Genomic DNA, 18414 nt, shown 5'->3' on the forward strand with positions numbered 1-18414 from the left:
TTTATCTCTCCAGGACTTCACATCCAGTCCCACTTCTAATGTTGGCAAGGCCTGTGGCAAGATACAAGAGCAAAAGGCACATGGGGCTAAATGTAGGTTATAAATCAGGATAATCAGCTAGGCGTGGTGACTCACACCTATAATCCCCGCACTCAGGAGGCAGAAACAGGTGGTTCTCTGAGTTGGGAGCCCAGCCTAGTCTATGTTGCTGGTCTATAGGGCTACACAGAGAAATCCTGTCTCAAAATAAACAAACAAATAAAATAATCAAAAACAAAAAAAATCAAACCCCAAACAAGAAACAAAACAACAGAAACAACAACAACAACAAATCAGGACAGTAAGTTTATCTCCTATCCTCTGCCTTTGACTGCTTTTCCTGGATGATCTAGAAGGTCTGGTCCAAAACGGGAATTTTCAGACTTTCCCCTAGTTGTCTTGCTTTGGTGGCTGGTCCTTCATCAACAGGAACTCTAGTGCATACACAGGAACCTGCTCAATCAAGCTTGCCTGAGGGTCTATGGATATACTCCTCATTTCAGAGGACAGATTGGAGAGGAGCCCAATTCAGCCCCCAAACTGTTGAGAACTGAGAGGAGGTGCATTCCCTTTTATGGTCCCCTGGAGTCATGGACCAGCATGAGATCCTCTAAAACTAGGAGACTGTCCTCCCTGTTATCCTGGGTTGAGGATGATGCTGTTTTTCATGACCTCAGGAGGTAAATATCATGAGGTCACCATCCGGCAGAGGAGCGGAGAGTTCTCCAGAAAGTTGTGGGCCTTGTTCCGAGTTCTCCAGCAGCAAATGCAGGCATCAGAGTTGTTCAACTAACTACCTTGACAACGACAACGACGAGGCTAAAGAAGAAAACAGCAGGGTTCTCCCCGCAGACATTTAACATTCTGCATACAACCTCAAGGGTCTCTTATGGAACTGAAGCCTACCAGCGACTCCAGTTTTGAAGATGGGTGGCGGGTGTGGTGCTATGCTTGCAGAAGGGAAGGAGGATGTGTTTCCAAGGTTTAACTGATCTCCAAATAGAAAAGATTTGTCCTGAAGGTTTGTATAGCTGACGGGGGGGGGGGGGTCTTCAGGGGCATCCCTGGTGTTTACGATTACCGACACTCCCCTCCTCCTCCTGCTCAGCACTAGGGGGAAAGTACGTTCTCTCCAAATGTCTGTCACTAGCCCTCTAACATGCATAGAGTCTGCAGAAATGGGTTAATGGGCGGTGTGCAGGGGGCAATTTACAGGTGAAACTCGGTTTCCCATGGCCTAAAAGCCACCCACAGAGCGAATGAGCGGCGTGGCGGGAGGGGACGCGTGCGGGTCCAGGTCTGCACCCGGTAGTCCGCAGCGGGCAAGCCGGCACACGCCCACCGGCTGCGGCAGCGCCCACTGCGGACGTCCTCCCCGCGGTCCCGGGAGAGGCAGCCGCTGTCCTTACTCGTGTTCTTTGCGCGGAACAAAACAGCCTTCCAACAAAGCTAAAAGCTCCACCTCTACTCCCCCGTGAACTCTTCTCCTAATTGGCAGCTCGGCGCATGGGATGATGCGGGTGGCTGCGGGCCGGCCCTGCAGTGCCAAACCGCAACATTCTTATCCGACTGGAGAGGGAGAGGGCTGCCCGGGCTGGACCCCACGATCCTGATCCGTCACCGTGAGAAACCGGCTGGGACGCCGCCCCTCCTGCGGCTGGAGCGCTTCCAGAGCAGAGGCGCATCGCAGTGCCGCTCGCCCCGGCGTCCTCCCTCCAGCTCCGGCTCCTCCTCCTCCCCTCCAGCCCCGGCGCCCGCAGCGGGCTCCAAGAGGAGGTCGGGCGCGCCTCCCCCTCTTCGTCCTCCCCCTCGTCTCGCTCTCTCGCGGCTAACTTTCCCGAGCCCCGACCCGCTGCGCGGAGCACCCCCGCCTGCTGCCGGGCCCAGAGCCGACCTCGGGCGGAGAGTGCGGGGGTGCCCACTATCTCATCCCAAGCCCTCGGAGCGCTCCGGAGAGAACAAGACCATGTTCTGGGCTGGGGACCGAGGCAAAACCCTGGCGAAATGGCTGGGCACTGGGCTTTTGGGTAAGACAGCTCCAGCTTTGTCTTTTCTCTCGCCTCTTTCTTACCCCCACCCCACCCCGAAGGAGAGGACACTGAAGAAGAGGGGTACCTTAGACAAGGTGGCACCAAATGAGTGGATGGACGTCTTACTGCTGGGCGCTTAGCTTTGATACTACGTTCCCTGGGAACCCTGTGCACCCTCCTCCCCCACAGTCATGCTAGCAGAGTTTCCTGCTCCCTCCGGTGCCTTTTGGAGCCGGTCTTGGGGCTGCAGCAGGGGAATCCTTCTAAGTCCCGGAGTTCAGGCATGCTGGCGGAGGGGTCTACTGCCTGGAGTGTGGGGGTTCCAGGGGGTTTGCCACTCTCGCCTGGAGCTATTGGCTTGCTTTCCTGGCAGCAGGGATGCACCCCTGGGGGACAAGGGTCTTCCATCTTCTGTCTTCTCTGGTGTCACTGTAACTATGTGTTAAATGCTGGAAGGGCTTGGAAGGAACTAGAGGACCATTCAAAAGCCACCTTTTCAGAAGGGCCTTGTCCCTCTTCCTGTAAAGGGATTCTATGAGGAAGACCTCTTTGGCCTGCCTCTGGCTCTTTATTTGGGGGAAGCCTGTGTGGAGAGAGGAGTCAGGTCTAGAGGACGCAGAGGGTATAGACTATTATGACCATCTATTAATATTCACATGATGGTTCTGAGTGTCAAACTCCAAGAGATTAGGCAGTGGTATTTATTAGTTCAGAATGTAAACCACAGCCTGGCTTCCAACGTGAGCCGGCTCCATCTCTGGAACCTGGGCCTCTTCTTGTTTATATATGCCAGATTTGGGTTTGGACAGCTAGCCCCTGCCCCGCATTGGGTCAGGTGCATGGTGGAGGTATTTGTGGTGGAAGCAGGGGACAGAGGCCTCTAAGAGAAGCCACTCTTGCACCTGTCAGCCATGTGCAGACCTGTCCTGTGGGTATGTCTCAGGTGTTAGGGGTGGGGGGGGGGGCAGCATCCTTTTGCTCTTCAGCTCTGGTTTACTCACCTCCCTGAGGCCGGATGTGAGACATTGGTGCTTTGTCCCGTAAGCATCAGCACAGAAGTTATAAGGGTTTCACGGTGACTCCTTAAAGTTTAGGGCTCCTCTTCGTGGGATGGGTATAGAGTCATTCCATGGGAGTTCCCACTTGGATCATCCTAGGACTCCCCTGTGGCCATGGCAGGGGTGAGGGCCTGCTGTGGCACCAAAACTCCAGCCATTAACCCAGTCACTGTATGTTACAGGTCTCCTTATCCTGTGGCTGGTTGGCCAACGGAGTGCCAGGCCTTGCACTGCTACTAGAATATTCGTAGAACCAGACTTTTGTAGACAACCAAGAGGGCTCTAGGAACTGGGGGTTGGGGTGAGTCAAGCAGAGAACAGGGCAGAGCTCTGGTATGAGCAGACAGGGACTTTGAAAACCACAGCATGGGGCTTTCCAAAAAGTGAGGGAGGTGTGGTCCAGAGAGGGATGGTGTCGGGCCTAAGGTACACGGCCAGTTGGTGGTCAAGTGGGACAGAGTCCAGGCCATCTGGTGAGGGGGAAGGTCAGTGGGGCTTGTGTAGGGCTTGGGGACGAATGAAGCCCTGGGTCCTGGCATGGAAGCCATGGGCTTGATGAGTGCTTAGACCTTTGTTGACACAGCTGGGGAGACTGTTCCAGGAGTCCTCCCTGTCTCTCCCTGTTAACTCAGTGTCATGGACTGAGCCCCCAGTGGTTTTTGATAACACACAAGCTAGCCTTTTCTGAACCCAAGAAGTAGCTCCCAAGGCCTCATCGCTGCGACTGGGTTTATATGGGTTCCAGTCTTTTCCTATGTAGCTGGTAGTGTGTTGTTCTGCCCACCCCTTCCTCGCTCCGTGATTTGCTTAATTGCCATGATCTGTGTTTAATTATCACTTGTGAGGGCGCTGTGTTGCACAACCCTCTCTCCCCTGGTATGTATTTATTAAGGCTTGTTTAATGAGCGCACAATTAAAGAGAGGGTGTTTAGTCCCATTCAGAGGGAGAAACCAGCAAGGCTAAACTGGGCGATCCTGGGGAAGAGGAGAAGAGGGGCAGGAGCGGTCTGCATCTGGGAAACATGATTAACCCTTGGAATCAACAGAAGGCAGGCTTTGGGGAGCAGGCAATGCTGGGTCCCTAAACCTTATGACTGGGTACCTCCTGGAGGAAGCCTTTGCCCTATGGCTGCTCCTTGAGGGGAGGTAGGTACATCCGCATAAGCCCTGGATGTGGTGGACTGACCTCACTGCCCAGTGGCCTCTAAGGAAAAGAAAAGACCTACTGTTTGGACGGACTTGTTTGTGAAGCTGATTTCCCTGATCCAGCATTGTCTCAGGGGCATGCTGCTATCCTGGCAAAGCTCCTGGGGGTGGGCAGGAAGCAGGCAGGTAGGTTGCCTAGGGTGAGGGAGCAGAAATCTTTCCTCTGCTATAGGGCCCAGGAGCCTTGCAGGGCCCCAGCCCTGCTTCCCCAGGCCCCAGAGGCCTCTCTCCCAGGAGGGGTCCTTGTCTTGCTGCCCTCCACCGACCCACTTTCTTCCTTTAAGCTCTGACTCTGAGCCATTCTCCTTCCCTGGGGCCAGAGAGTCTCCGCTGAGCTTCTGCTTGCTGTCTGCCCCGCAAGTCCTTGGAGCTAAACTTAGAGCAGGCACTATCCTGCTCTCCTTCTGCCCCCTACCCTACCTGGGTGTGACTGATCTCTGGGTGTGGGCAAAGCTTATGGAACATTTCCAGCGCGGCTTCGACCTTACAGTGGGTGGCAATAGCCGTCAGGTTCCTGCTGGTGTGAATATTCAATAGGATAGCCGTGTGTATGTACATGTGTGTGCAGGGATGTGTGTGTGTGTGTGTGTGTGTGTGTGTGTGTGATCAATCAGGTGACACAGGTTCTATCATTTGACCTGGAGCTTCTGGATGAATAGCAAAGCTGGCTGGCCAGTGAGCCCAAGACATACTCCCGTCTCTGCCCTCTCGGTTCTGGAATTACAAACCATACCCTTTTTTTTCTTTGACAAGGTTTCAGGTAATTGAACTCATGTTTGCTAGTAAGCACTTTCCTTACTGAGCCATGCCCACAGCCCTAGATATTTGTCAAAAACTTTGGTACAACTTGTGAATTCTGAGTCTGTCTGTCTCCCTGGAAGAAGTCCCGTTGGGGTGGCAGGAGCTAGGGTCCTCTGAAGATGGCTCCTGAGAGGGGCTAAATGACTTAGGAAAAACCAGGCTTTGAGAATCCACAGGCCTCTGACAGAGGAGACGTCATTGGTCCCACAGTGCCAGAAGGGCCAGAAAGAGGCCCAACTGGCAGACATAACCACACACCCGTGCTGGTATTCCAAAGAAGAACTTTTGGGCAAAGCAAGAAAGTCTTTTACTTAGGGAAATAGCCACATAGAAATTATCCAAGATGTGGGAGAGGGTAAAGAAATAAATCAATGTATGAGTAGCCTGGAGACAGTCTTGGTTGATGATAGTGGTCTTAAAAAACAAACTAGTGGCGTCCTGGTTATATCCAGTGCTGGTACTGAGACAGCCCTGTCCCCCTTGCCCCTTTTAACCAATGTCTTCTACCTGGTATGCTCTCTTCCTGAGGTCCTTGTGTTTTACAGCCCCATATTTTGGCTTCCCACCAAGCTTGGGAGGTAGACAGGTTTACAGCCCTCTCTGCACTGCTCTGGGGTTGTGCCTGCAGGACGCAGGATGTGTGGCATCTCTGACTTTGTCAAGGTCAGCAGGCAGACTGGGGCCTGCCTCGGGACTGCTGACCAGTCCATTCTAGCTTTGGCCAACCTGCTTAAGTAGCCCTCCAGGGGCCTGTTGGTGGATCCTGACCCGTGCTCCTCCCCAAGCTCAGCATCATGGGAGTTCGTGCACCCACCTCCTAGACACAGCTGGCAGGACTTCCTGGTATCTGGCTGGGTGGGCAGCATATTGCAGAAGTAGCCAGGTTTGCCCAGTGTTTCCCAGGTTTCCACCCTGGCAGGGATGCCTCTGTGGAAACCATGTCTACCCGGTTTCTTTTATCCGCTCTAGCCTGGTGAGGATATGACAGTGCTTCACTCAGAGTCCTGAGTGTATTAGATAGAGTTAAGTCATCCGCATCAGGCAGAAATGCGTGCTATGCAGTGAGCCAGAACTTAAAGAAATAGTGTTCTTCCTTCTGAACTTCTCATTTGTTCTGTTCTGCTTCTGTCTAGTTAAAGCATTTTCTTAAACCAGCATGGGGGCACTTGCTTGCAATCCCAGCACCTCAGGAGGTGGAGGTGGATGACAAGTTCAAGGTCATTCTTGGTTGCAGAGCAAGTTCTAGTCTGGCCTATTTAAGACACTTTCTCTAGAGCAAACAGATGATCATGTCCCTTTGATGTGTTCCTATGCTCTGCAAGTTTTCATTTGAACTGGAGTTAGAGGGAGGAATCTGGTCCTTGAGATGAGTCCCTTGTCGTCATCAGGACCTGATTCCTGGGTTCAGGTGTTAGCTTAGAACCAGAGTCTAGGAATTTCCAGCAAGCTTGCCTCCTCCCTCCTTCCCTCCCTCCCTTTCTTTTCCACAATTCCTTCCCACTCTCCATCCCTTTTAATTTTTTTTTGAGACAGAGTCTTCAGCTGCAGCAGAAGCTGCTCTTGGAACCCCAGTGACCCTCCTGCCTCTGGTGAGTGCTGGGAATCCCGGTGCCAGCCATCACATCCAGTTTAGGAAGCTTCTTTTTTCTTTACAACTGTAAGGACGTGTTTATGTTTTCATGTGTGACTGCGGGCATGCAGCAGTGCATACATGGAGGTCAGAGGACACCATTGATTCTTGCCTTCCACCTCATTTGAGACAGGATCTCTCTGTTGTTTTCTGGCTGTGTACACCAGGCTAGCGGGCTCACAACCTTCCAGAACTCCTCATGTTCCTGTCACACATCTCCCTGTGCTAACACTGGAATTACTGATGTTTTATTCTACACACCGGCTTTTACTTGGGTTCTGGGGATTTGAACTCAGGTCCTCATGCTTACGTGGCAATCACTGTTACTGAGCCATCTCCCCAGCCCAGAAGCTGCCTTTCTTCAGTGCTTCCTTGTCTTCTGCTCTACATCCTGGTTCTGGGTTTGGAGGGCTCTGGGAGGCCCTGAAAGCAGAGCTCCAGGCTCCCATCCTTTTGTGCTGGTTCTAGGCTGGACAATGAACAACTATGACTGTCCTGTTCCTAGACCTTGGGGGAGAGTTGGGGTAGCGGACAGCAGAGATAAAACAAGAACCAGCCTCCCTCGGGAGCACTGAGCCCCTTCAGAATGGCTCTTTCAGATGGGGGAAAGCAGATCTGTTTCTGAGCTGCCTACTTACTTTCTGGTTATGTGGCTTTTTATAGGTTTATTTCTTTGAGGCGTTTATTGGGAATAAGAGGTCTGACAACTTCGTAGGACAAGAATGAAATGTCCACCCATCCTGTCACACAGTAGGTCCCCAGCGCCAAAGAGGACCTTCACTGTGTGGTCGCTGGGAAAATCACTTCACCTCTCTGAGCCTCAGTTTCATCATTTGTACAATGAGAACAAGTGTACCTGCCATTTAGTATCCTATTAGAAGTGGGGGTGACTGTGTGGGAGCCCTCTAGCACAGTCATTTTCACTTTGTGGTCCGCACCCACACTGTTTCCTGGGAGCTCCAGAGAGAGGCCACCTCTGCAGACTCAGATAGTCAGCAGCTCCAGGGGCCAACCCACAGCAGCCTATGCCTGTCCCCAGATGATGCTAATGCCTCTCAATTTTCGATGCATTGTATGTGTACGTGCGTGCGCACATACAGACAGGCAGACAGACAGACACAGACAGACACACAGAGTTGCTGATCCAAGTAATCTAGCAAGAGTTGGAGCCGCAGTGGGCAAATGCACCTATTTTTAGGATGTGTGGAGGGGTTTCCTGGCTTTGGGAGCATGAGATGCTCCCAACCATTTTCCTCCCTGACCTTAATGGAATTGCCGACTTCTCTAGGCTTAGCTTCCTCTCCAGTGTGATCTATAATCCTAGACATGATGGGGTAGCAGAAGGCTGAAAGGCGCCAGGCACACCGTAAATGCTTCATGAATATCTGCTCTGTTGTTATCACTGGCCATGGCAGGAGTCAGGATTGGTTACTGGGCCATAGGGTGCAATTTTGACTTGGTGAGTATGTGGGGCGGGGGGGGGGGGGGGGAGCACAGCCAGAAGCAAAGGGGACACAAGGAAGGGGAAGGGACCCTTGAGAGCTGGAGCAGGGTCACCAGCACTCCTCTGAGCTTCTCTGTTATTTAGGAGCATGGTCATTATTGTGGGCAAAGCAAGAGGAAACTGACTTAGGATGCAGCAGCAGGGAATTAAGTTAGAAAACAGGGCTTTCCTGAGAATTAAGATAGGAGTGACCGCTCATTTCCCCTAGGGGCAAGGAAAGGTGATGGTTCAGTCGTGGATCTTCTACCCTGAACCGACCTTGAAGGAGTAGTGTTTCCTGGAGGAAAGTGTGGAAAGGAGGATAAGATTCTTTAAGAGCCCTCCTAGGAGGGCAATGTCTTCTGGGGCAGAAGGACGTCCTGCGGTGGGGGTGTGAGGGTAGAGGGGTGCTCTGCGGTGGGGGTGTGGGGGGCAGAGGGGTGTCCTGAGGTGGGGGTGTGGGGCAGAGGGGTGTCCTGAGGTGGGGGTGTGGGGCAGAGGGGTGTTCTGCGGTGGGGGTGGGGGGGCAGAGGGATGTCCTGCCGTAGGGGTGTGGGGCAGAGGGGTGTCCTGAGGTGGGGGTGTGGGGCAGAGGGGTGTCCTGCGGTTGGAGTGTGGGGGGCAGAGGGATGTCCTGAGGTGGGGGTGTGTGGGGCAGAGGGGTGTTCTGCGGTGGGGGTGTGGGGCAGAGGGATGTCCTGTGGTGGTAGGGGGTGGGGCAGAGGGATGTCCTGCGGTGGTAGGGAGTGGGGCAGGGGGGTGTTCTGCGGTGGGGGTGGGGGGGCAGAGGGATGTCCTGCCGTAGGGGTGTGGGGCAGAGGAGTGTCCTGCGGTGGGGGTGTGGGGGTGGGGCAGAGGGATGTCCTGCGGTGGAGGTGTGGGAGGGACAGAGCGTTGTAGTGCGGAAGAGGTGTAGGGGACAGAGGGATGTCCTGTGGAGCGTGCGTATGTATGCGTGTGTGCGTGCGTGCGTGTGTCTGTGTTGGGGGGTGGCAGAGTGTGGAGGGTGTGTGAGAGTTAGGGGAATGTCCTGTGGAGGGTGTTGGGACGCCGCGGGGTTGTCATTGTGGTTCTTAGGGTGAGGGTGCGGAGAGTGGCTGCCGGGTGATGGGGAGGACCCGCGCTTCTTGGGATCAGGAGGGGTCTGTGCCCCTGCTGCATGCCCTCAATAGGTTCGAATGACCTCCGCAGAGTTGCGCTCTGCCTGCTTCATCCTGCGTCCTGGCGCTAGCAGTCTGTGTCCACCCGGCGTCCACATTTCCGTCATAACGGGCCGCTCGTCGCCCTTCTCTCTTCGGGATCCCCTTGCGTGGTCGGAGGCGCCGGACTCACTAGCCAAGCAATCTCCTTCCCTAAAGTGTCTCTCGGCTCCTAGTTCCAGTGCGGGGACTGTGGCGGTCACGCCTTTCCACCTGACGACGTTCTGATCCTCACCCGCAACTCCCAAATGCCACCAGGGGTACGCTCCGATCTAGAGAAGGCTTCCCATCGCCCCCACCCAACCTCCACCCCACACCTTGCAGGCGAAGGGAGCTCCAGAGCTGTGCTTACTTGCCTCCCGACCAATGTGAAGGGGTGGAGTCACAGGTTCCAGGACAGGGGAAGAAAAAACAAGTCCACCAGACCCTCCTTTTCTTGGGTTGGGGTGACCCCTCGTGGTCATTCTGAGTACCACAGGGCCACCAAGAAAGAGATTCAGAATTCAGTGCTAATCAGGCCAAGATGATACTGAAATGCGTGGCCTAGGCCGTATAGATATTCTATAGAGAACCACCTTCCCTTCTGAGGAGGCCAAAGACCTCTTTGCCTGGCAAAGCCATTCCACCCTGCCTGAGAGTGCCGTTAAAGAGCTTCCCGTGAGGTTGTATTAAGGGAGGCTCTGTCCCTTGTACAGGTCTCTTCCTGCTCCCTATGGCCTGGTCGTTGGAGGTGTCTGTGGGAAAGGCCACCACCATCTACGCTATCAATGGCTCAGCGATCCTGCTGCCTTGCACCTTCTCCAGCTGTTTTGGCTTTGAGAATCTCTACTTCAGGTGGTCCTACAATAGCACCGATACGTACAAGATCGTAAGTGGGGTGCTCATGTCCTCCCCTGCCTGTTTCTCACGGGCGGAAGCCTTCAAGACCAGGGTCCAGTCCCTTCTGGGATAAACTCTACCATGACGATCCCAAGAACCCACCATTTGTTGCCCTTTTTCTCAGAGTCCATGCAGGAGGACTGTTCCCATGGTGATGCAAGAATTTGGGGTCTGTTGGTAATTTTGGCTAGACTTTGTTGTCCTGTCCTGAGGATATCCTGCCACTTGTATATTTGCAGAGAAATTAAAAGTTTAGCAATCAGGAGAAAGAAACTGTTGGCTGAGGGCAGTGTTTGGAAGGACAGGAAAGAGAGCCAGAGAGGGTGAGCCAATCACAGATGTGGATGGAGTTCTTCACAGCCAGGCAGGGGTTCTTCTCCCAGAGTAAATGGGGAAGCCCCAAGAATGCAGCCCTAGAGGGTGCCGATGGAGAGAGCTGTGGCAACAATCCAGGTCCTGATTGAAAGAGAAGATTCAGTGAGGTAGAGGGTACAGTGTAAGTGAAGGCTGGGTGGGACGTGCAGAGAGAAGTGCATGTGTGTGCATGCATGTGTGTGTGCATGTGTGAGAGTGTGTATGTGAGTATATGTGTGTGTGTGAGTGAGTGTGTGCGCGTGTGCATGAATGTGTGTGTGAGTATATGTGTGTGTGTATGTGTGTGAGTGTGTGCGTGTGCATGCATGTGCATGTGTGTGCGCGTGTCCATGCATATGCGTGTGTGTGTGAATGTGTGTGAGTATATGTGTGTGTATGTGTGTGAGTGTGTGTGCGTTGCATGCATGTGCATGTGTGTGCGCGTGGTCCATGCATATGCGTGTGTGTGAATGTGTGTGAGTATATGTGTGTGAGTGTGTGTGCATGTGTGTGCGTGTGCATGCATGTGTATGTGTGTGCACGTGTGCATGCATATGCATGTGTGTGTGCATGTATGTGTGTGTGTTTGCATGTGTGAGAGTGTGTGAGTATATGTGTGTGAGTGTGTGTGCGTGCGTGTGTGTGCGTGTGAGGGTGTGTATGTGTGTGTGTGCGTGTGTGTGCGTGTGAGGGTGTATATGTGTGTGTGTGTGCGTGCACGCACTCACATGTGAGCTGTTTGCAGAGGCACTGTGGGGGGGGGAAAGGACTTTTATGAAAACAGCAGCCGGTGCGCTGTTTTCCAGGGAGTCCTTGAGGACACGGGTTTAGTTTGAAACAGGCAGAATTCAGGTCAGGCGGAGCTATAGTCACTGGCAGAGCGAGAGGAGGAAAATGAAGGGTCTTTCTGGGCACGGACAGGGTTGGCGCTCAAGGGAGGCCGCTGTGACTTTTGACAACTCTGTTCTTTTCCTGCGCCAGCTCATAGACGGCATTGTGAAGAACGAGAAGTCTGACCCTAAGGTGAGGACGAAGGACGATGACCGTATTACCCTGGAGGGCTCCACCAAGGAGAAGATGAACAACATCTCCATCCTGCTGAATGACCTGGAGTTCAGTGACACCGGCAAATATACCTGCTTTGTGAGGAACCCCAAAGAGAAGGACCTGAACAACTCTGCCACCATCTTCCTCCAAGTGGTTGATAAGTGTATGTAGTGGGGGTGGGTGGGGGTAGTAGGGTAGGAAGGACTTGGGGTGCCCATCTCAGGATAGCATTGAAACGGCAAAGTAGGCCATGCTGGCGATTTCTTTCTCTTTACACTTGCAAGAGTTACTGGAGTTACATATGGAAGGTAGAAGAAGTCAGCTATGGAGTGGCTTGGGAATAGCACTGAGTACCTTTGAGCCTTGATTTCCTAGTCCATAGAATGGACACATGGCTGCCTTCTGTCAGGGTGACTGTGAAGGCCAGGGGAGCTAGCTGGGAGTGTTTGGTGGCATTAGGCTCTCTGCATGTGGGTGGTCTTTGCTCCTTTGTGTATAGCAAGTGTTGGATGGCTGTCAGGTGTTGTTGTAAAAGATGCTGCGACTGATACACAGAATTCTTCTTTGCGGAGTGTGTAGTTCAGAGTAAGATAAGCAGATCGGCAGCCCCAAGCAGACAGCAGTGGTACAGATGCTTCCCGAAGAGATAGAATGAGGTGTGGTCCTTCCCCTACGGAATTGGGTACAGGTAGGCATATTAAGCAGTGAAGGTATTGAAGACAAGAGCCAGGTAGCCACATGCCTCTACTTCATGGAGGTGGTCAGAGAAGCAAAAGGGGACAAATAGGTGAGAAGTTAGGTTGGGCACCTTGCAGCTGAGGATGCTGGAAGACAATGCCTTCTGCACGCCCTCCTGCCATGGCCAAATCAAGAAACCCTGGAGATGGGACAGCAGGAGTTGAACTTGGGTTCTTCCAAGGGCAGAGCCTGAGGTCATCGAGGCAGTCTTTCCTGAGTCTGGGGTTATATCTGCAAATAGTGTCACCTCTTCTATAGGTTTAGGTTCCTGTCACTCTGCTCTGTGCTTGGCCTTTGCAGGAGGAGAAGGGAAGGGGCCCGGCACTGATAGAGTGTTTCTGGGTGCCAGGCTCTGAGTTAGAGTTCTAGTTTTAGCTCTATGGCTCTTGTCTCTGTATAGAGTTTTTCAGCCATCCTTTCAAATGTGGAGGTGATTCAGAGTGCCTAGGAATGGAAGCTTTGCTCCCCTGACCCCTACCTGAGGGAGTAATGCAATCAAACCAAGAGCGGGTGTTGTGTAGATAAGATAAAGCCACAGGGGAAGCCACAGGGGTTCACAGGGTGGCTAGGGAGGCTCTTCTGGGAAAGGTGACAGAGCGGGGATGTCTGAAGACAGTGGGAGAGGAAGCAGAGATGGCTGAGAAGTAAGTTTGTGACTTGTAACTGGGATCTGTGGGTCTGACTTAACCCCTAACTTGTGTGGGAAGAGGCCCTCCGGTGTGTGTGCTTAGCCGGAAAGGTACCGTGCTCAGGCCTCTCCTGTCTTTTTTGACCGGAGAGGGCCAGGACTGGAGGTGGGGCTGCCGGTTTTGGATTGTGTGTGGTGACTTTACACGATCCTCCACCCACTCTTTCCTCTTCTAGTGGAAGAAGTGGACAATACGGTGACGCTCATCATCCTGGCTGTGGTGGGCGGGGTCATTGGACTCCTGGTTTGCATTCTGCTGCTGAAAAAGCTCATCACCTTCATCCTCAAGAAGACCCGAGAAAAGAAGTGAGCTGACTCCCCATCACTCCAGTGCCCCCTCAGCCTGCTGCCCTCTCCCGTGGCCCTTGCCCTCCACCTCCATCCACCTCTGCCAGTGGCTGTGTCTCCACTGTTTCTGATGCCACTGCTGTCCTTTGCTGTCCCTACAGCCCTTGCTTCAACTCTCTCTCAACCTCTCTCCACCTGCTCTTCCCTCTCCAGCCCTCCCCCTCCTCCATCCCGTCAGCCTTTCTCTCTCCCCCCATCCCTTCAGTCTTTCTCTTCTCATTTGAACTGCCTACCCCAAAGCTCACCGTAAGATTTAGGAAGTCTACTTCTTTTCCGAGTTATACTTCTCATTTTGGCTCTCTTTTATCAGAGAGAATGTGAATTCATGTATAGAAACCCTAGAATGGAAGGACTGTTTTAGGGAGATGAAAAATTCGGAGAATTCAAATGGGAGAGGCAGAAACAAGGTCTGACACATGAACACAGCAGCTCATGCCTGCAATCCAGTAGTTGAGAGTCAGGCTTAGAAGGAGCCTTTTGAGTTCAAGGCCAGCCTAGTCTATACTGTGAGGCCCTGTTTCAAAAGCCAAAGCTAAATTAAACTAAACTCCACTAAAATCTGAAATGGTGACACGGCCTCCCAGGAAGTCCTGGAGTAAGTTCAGTTATAAACATAGACATTAGGGTCAGGGATGTAGCTAAGTAGTGTTGTGCTTGCTATATGTGTGAGGTCTTGGGTTCAATATATCTTTTTCTGGAAGGAGGAGGAAGATGGGGAGGTATAGAGGCTGTGAGCCCAGGCCCAGAATTTTCTCAAACAGTGTCAGGCTAGCTTTAACGCAGCAGGTGAGGAATCTTGCAAACCAGAGCAAGGAAAAGGCATTAGAAAGCTGTTCTAGGGAAGATGGGTGATGAGGTGGGCTAGGACAGAATAAAAAGAAAAGGCCAGGGGGAGGGCACAGGGCTGGGTGCGGGGAGCAGGGTGCAGGGAGCCACCCACCCACCCCTGATCCCGCCTGCCTCTCACCAGTGTCCCCTCTCTCCCTCTCCTCTCCAGGAAGGAGTGTCTTGTGAGTTCCTCTGGGAATGACAACACAGAGAACGGGCTTCCTGGCTCCAAGGCAGAAGAGAAGCCACCCACAAAAGTGTGAGGCCCTGCTCCGGCCAAGCAGTGCAGGGAGCCTCACTTTCTAATGGTGACATGGATGCCTGGGTTCTGTCTGTAGACACCCACTGAGATGTGTGCTGCTTGGCCCAAACTGTAGTCTCTCTGAGCAGAAGGACCTGATCCTGTCCTGTCCAGCCTGCACTACCATTCTCCCCTAGCCAGAGCTTCCCAGGGCAAGGGCTGTCTAGGGGAGGAAGCCTATAGGAGGTCGAAGAAAGGGAAAGGCAGGGCTGGAGTGGTGTGGAAGGTTGGTCCCTGGCACCTGGGAAAATGGGGTCCCCTTTAGACTTTCCACCTCTCTGAACCCTCACTTTCCCCTCACTTTTCCCACTTATCCTTCACCAGGAAATAGGGGTGACCAGAAGGCTGCTCCCAAAGCTGGGGTTCAGAAATGGGTGAAGGATGAGCACTTGAGATGCTGGGAATGTGCTAGAACTCTAGGGTGGAGTCTGCTGGGGGGGGCAGTTCAGAGATGCTGGCTGGGCTTTGAAGGATGTCAGGCTTCCAGAAATTCCTTCAGAGGAGACTTCTCTTCCCCTACCCCAAAACACCTGCACACACTGTCCTGGCTCCATGTCCAGCCTTCTGCTCTGAATCTGTAGGACCCCCACCCCCAGGTCAGCCTGGATGCCCTGAACTTCAAATGTCCCAGTCTACAGCAGCTGAGGAGGCTTGTGGGGAGGCCCTCCCTCCATCCTCCCTGGAGCACTGGGATGTTATATGCATCTTTTCTCGCTTTGCTTTTCGGGTTTCAGAGGTGGGGGAACAGTGTCTCCACCCTCCCAGCCTTTGGAATGTCTATCCCAGCCCTACAGGACTGACAACCCTTATCCTTGGCATGGCGGGACCATGCCACCCTGGCACTCCCGGAGCTCAGTTTTCCCCACTTCTGCCCTTCTCTTGAAACAGCTGATGTTGCCACATTACTTGAGGAATGGTTTCCTAGGACCTTCTCTCCTATCCCTTTGCTCCTTCTATGTTCCTCCAGCATGTCTGGCCTTCCTCTGCCCCGAGATCCATCCTTCCCCAGCCCTGGGTCTGCCTTTGCCTCAGGGACCCTTGTTTCCAGAGAAGGCCCTTGGCTTTTCCAGCTGCTTTCTGCCCAGCTGGGTCAGCTCCTCTCCCAGCCTGAGGTTGAGGAGGAGCAGAGAGCGGGTTCTTACGCCCTCTCTCTCCTTCCTGCAGAGCCGGTTTGCACACCCCTCGAGTGTGGGGCTAGATTGTGCCTTAGCTCCCTGAGTCCCGGTTCTTACCCCATTTTCCTTTGGCTCACGCTCCCTGACTTAATTCCACAGTCTGGTGTGACAATTTTGGGCTTCCCCAGCTCCCCTCCCCAAGGTCATGGGGGAGGCCATGCTGCTGGAGCTATGTTAACAATGGCCCTTTGACTGGTGGCAGTCTGGAAGACACCTGTGGGGTGTCTTGTCCTTGTCCTTGACGTGAAGATGGGTCGCTATGGGATATGAGGTGTGATAACAGGGGTACCTCCAACTCCCTCATCAGGTTTATGATACTCTTGGGTCCTCAGAAGATGAAGACCATTCTTCTTTCTAGGGAGTATAAGGCCTGCTGCAGGCTCTGCCCAGGAGTAGCTGAAGGCTTACCCCAAAGTGGAAGTGGGGGCCTAAGGAGCAATAGGGCCTGTAGGGGGCCTGAGGCAATGGCTCACGTCTCTTGCCCAAGCCCAGGAGCTCACAGGTCCTTACCTCCTCTCTTCCTGTCCTTTACATGGAACCCATTGTGGGCTGGGGTAAAAGCTGCTCTTCTCCCGCTTTATTATTTCATTTGAGACAGAGTCTCAGGTAGCCCAGGCTGGCCTCCGACTTCCTACATAGCCAAGGCTGGCTTTGAACTCCCGACCTTCTGCCTCCACCACCCCAGTGCTGGGATGATGGGAATGACTCCACACCCTGCTCAGAGCAACCTGGCTCTGAGAGCAAACATGGCCCCCCGAGCCTGCAGCCAGCCATTCAGGAAACTTCCAGCTGCCTTCGCGTAAAACTGCTTTCTTCCCCGACACAGGAAGAGGCCAAGTGCTGTGGGCAATTCTTGCTTTCTTGAGAGGAAGCTGAGGCGTGTCACCCTGCCCCTCTTCCTCTCACTGTCGGCTTACAGGCAACCCTCGCAGCTTCTCCCGTCTACCCAGAGGGTGAAGTCGTACCTACCTCACAGGACTGTTGTGAGGCTTGGCGATTGGTTTTGTTTTGTTCTTGCTTGGTTTGGAAAGGCATTGGGAAACAAGGCTTTTAACTGGAGAGAGTGTTCCACGGCTGTCCTATCCGCATCCCTGTAACCCACATACGCCTCACACTCTTCCTCTTCCCTTTGTAACCATAGGAACCGTAACTCTGACTGATGCTTAAAGTATCTTGTCCATGACATTTTTTTTTTTTAAAAAATGAAGATGATTGGGACTATGGGGGTAGTTTTTTTTATTGTTGTTATCCCAATGCCTATGATACTATTGGCGTTTAATGGATAGGGATTAAGAGCACAAAACTTAGTCCTCTTGACAGAGAATGTCCGGTCCTAGTGCTAGCTTCATGCCTGTGCAGACATTGCCACGGATTGCATTACAATGTATACTTGCAAAGCCATTTCCCCCAGCCAGACCCTCGTGCAGGCAAGTTTTCAATAGTGATCTCAGGGTTGCTAAGGGTGCTCCCCGCACCACTGGGCTACAGAACCTCTTATACGGTTGACTTCTGGAAACCTGGGCCCATGCAGTTGTGCTGACAGTGATGTCAGTGAGACCAAAGATGAAGCACAAGTCCCTCATCCTTGACCTCTGAGCAGACGAGGTCATCTGAGTAGACATCTGCCTGGGAGGCCTAGATCCCTCTATGAAGAAACTGAGCAGAAGGCAACTGGAACCAACCTGCAGTGCCTGAGGGCCCGAGAGCAGAACAGACAAGGGGGCAGAATGTCACACCTCTGACTGACCAGCTTTTGTAGAGTCTGGAACTCGAAGGTGCTCTGGTGTGAAGTGAGTGTGGCAGGGTGTGCCTGAAGAGGGTGCACTGTGCACACAAAGAGCAATGCGAGATGGGGGGGGTGGGGGCTCTGACTATTCAGCCGCCTGAACTGGAGACCAAGGAAGGGTAAGAGACGGAAACGAACGGCCACACTCCTCGATTCCACTGGGTGACTCCATAGACAGACAACGGCCACTTAGGGGCTGGGGCAGGGATGCCAAGAAGAAGGATTTGTGGGGAAATACTCTAGCTTGCTGCACTTTATTTTGTTCTGGATTGGAGTCCCTGTTGTCCCTCCTCCCACTGGATATGCAGTGCTTTGACTATCTTATGCATGGTTTACTCCTCTGGCTTGGATGGCTGTACCCATAGTCAGTTTTCCTATATACCTTTATAGATCAAACAGGAGAGTGATGGGCCGTGGGAGCCTCAGGTCCACGGGGCCTCTGGGAGGCCCCGATGTGCACACGCCCACCACTGACTTGTGTTTAAGCACAGAATGAATGCTATTAAGTTGTCTTGTCTCTACAACACATTTTGCACTGTAGGATTGAATTTAGCTTTGCTTTGGATGAAATAAAAATTATTTTTTAATAAATTGGGACTTGAGCTTTTTACTTTGGGTTGCTTGGGAGTTGAGCTCCAGCTTCATTTCCCACACTGACAAGTTGACCTTCTCTGACCTTTTGTCCACTTGTGTTGAAAATGTCACTGGCTCAGGTGAGATTGTACATGTCAAACGCCTCAGGGTTTCTGACACACCCGAGACATTTGTGTTGTTTTAATTCTGGTCCTTTTGAAAAGCTGGTCCTTTCACACAGGAATTAATGC

The 18414-nt window shown here is 52.8% G+C and overlaps 1 protein-coding gene across 2 annotated transcripts; it reads left to right on the forward strand.

Annotated features, from left to right (window-relative positions):
- The first annotated feature begins 979 nt into the window (after nucleotides 1-979).
- Scn4b (sodium voltage-gated channel beta subunit 4) lies at nucleotides 980-18181 on the forward strand. 2 transcript variants are annotated; one of them, XM_041638662.1, is made up of 5 exons: nucleotides 980-1060; nucleotides 10142-10314; nucleotides 11661-11889; nucleotides 13329-13458; nucleotides 14498-18181. In XM_041638662.1, the coding sequence occupies exons 1-5, from the start codon at nucleotides 1009-1011 to the stop codon at nucleotides 14589-14591; spliced, it is 678 nt and encodes a 225-aa protein (XP_041494596.1). In that variant the 5' UTR covers nucleotides 980-1008; the 3' UTR covers nucleotides 14592-18181. The 2 variants fall into 2 exon arrangements, with proteins under 2 accessions (XP_041494596.1, XP_041494595.1); XM_041638661.1 differs by lacking the exon at nucleotides 980-1060 and adding an exon at nucleotides 1531-2066.
- Nucleotides 18182-18414: the final 233 nt, after the last annotated feature.

Source organism: Microtus oregoni, unplaced genomic scaffold (genome assembly GCF_018167655.1).
Source record: "Microtus oregoni isolate MIOR12 unplaced genomic scaffold, Mior012 000055F_ref0000237, whole genome shotgun sequence".
Lineage (NCBI taxonomy): Eukaryota > Metazoa > Chordata > Mammalia > Rodentia > Cricetidae > Microtus > Microtus oregoni.

Bases quoted from the DNA above. Each gene is read 5' to 3' on its own strand.
- Scn4b (XM_041638661.1), top strand. From the start codon at position 2,006: ATGTTCTGGGCTGGGGACCGAGGCAAAACCCTGGCGAAATGGCTGGGC. The intron at 11,890-13,328 runs GTATGTAGTGGG...TTCCTCTTCTAG, and splicing joins CCTCCAAGTGGTTGATAAGT to TGGAAGAAGTGGACAATACG. The intron at 13,459-14,497 runs GTGAGCTGACTC...TCTCCTCTCCAG, and splicing joins AAGAAGACCCGAGAAAAGAA to GAAGGAGTGTCTTGTGAGTT.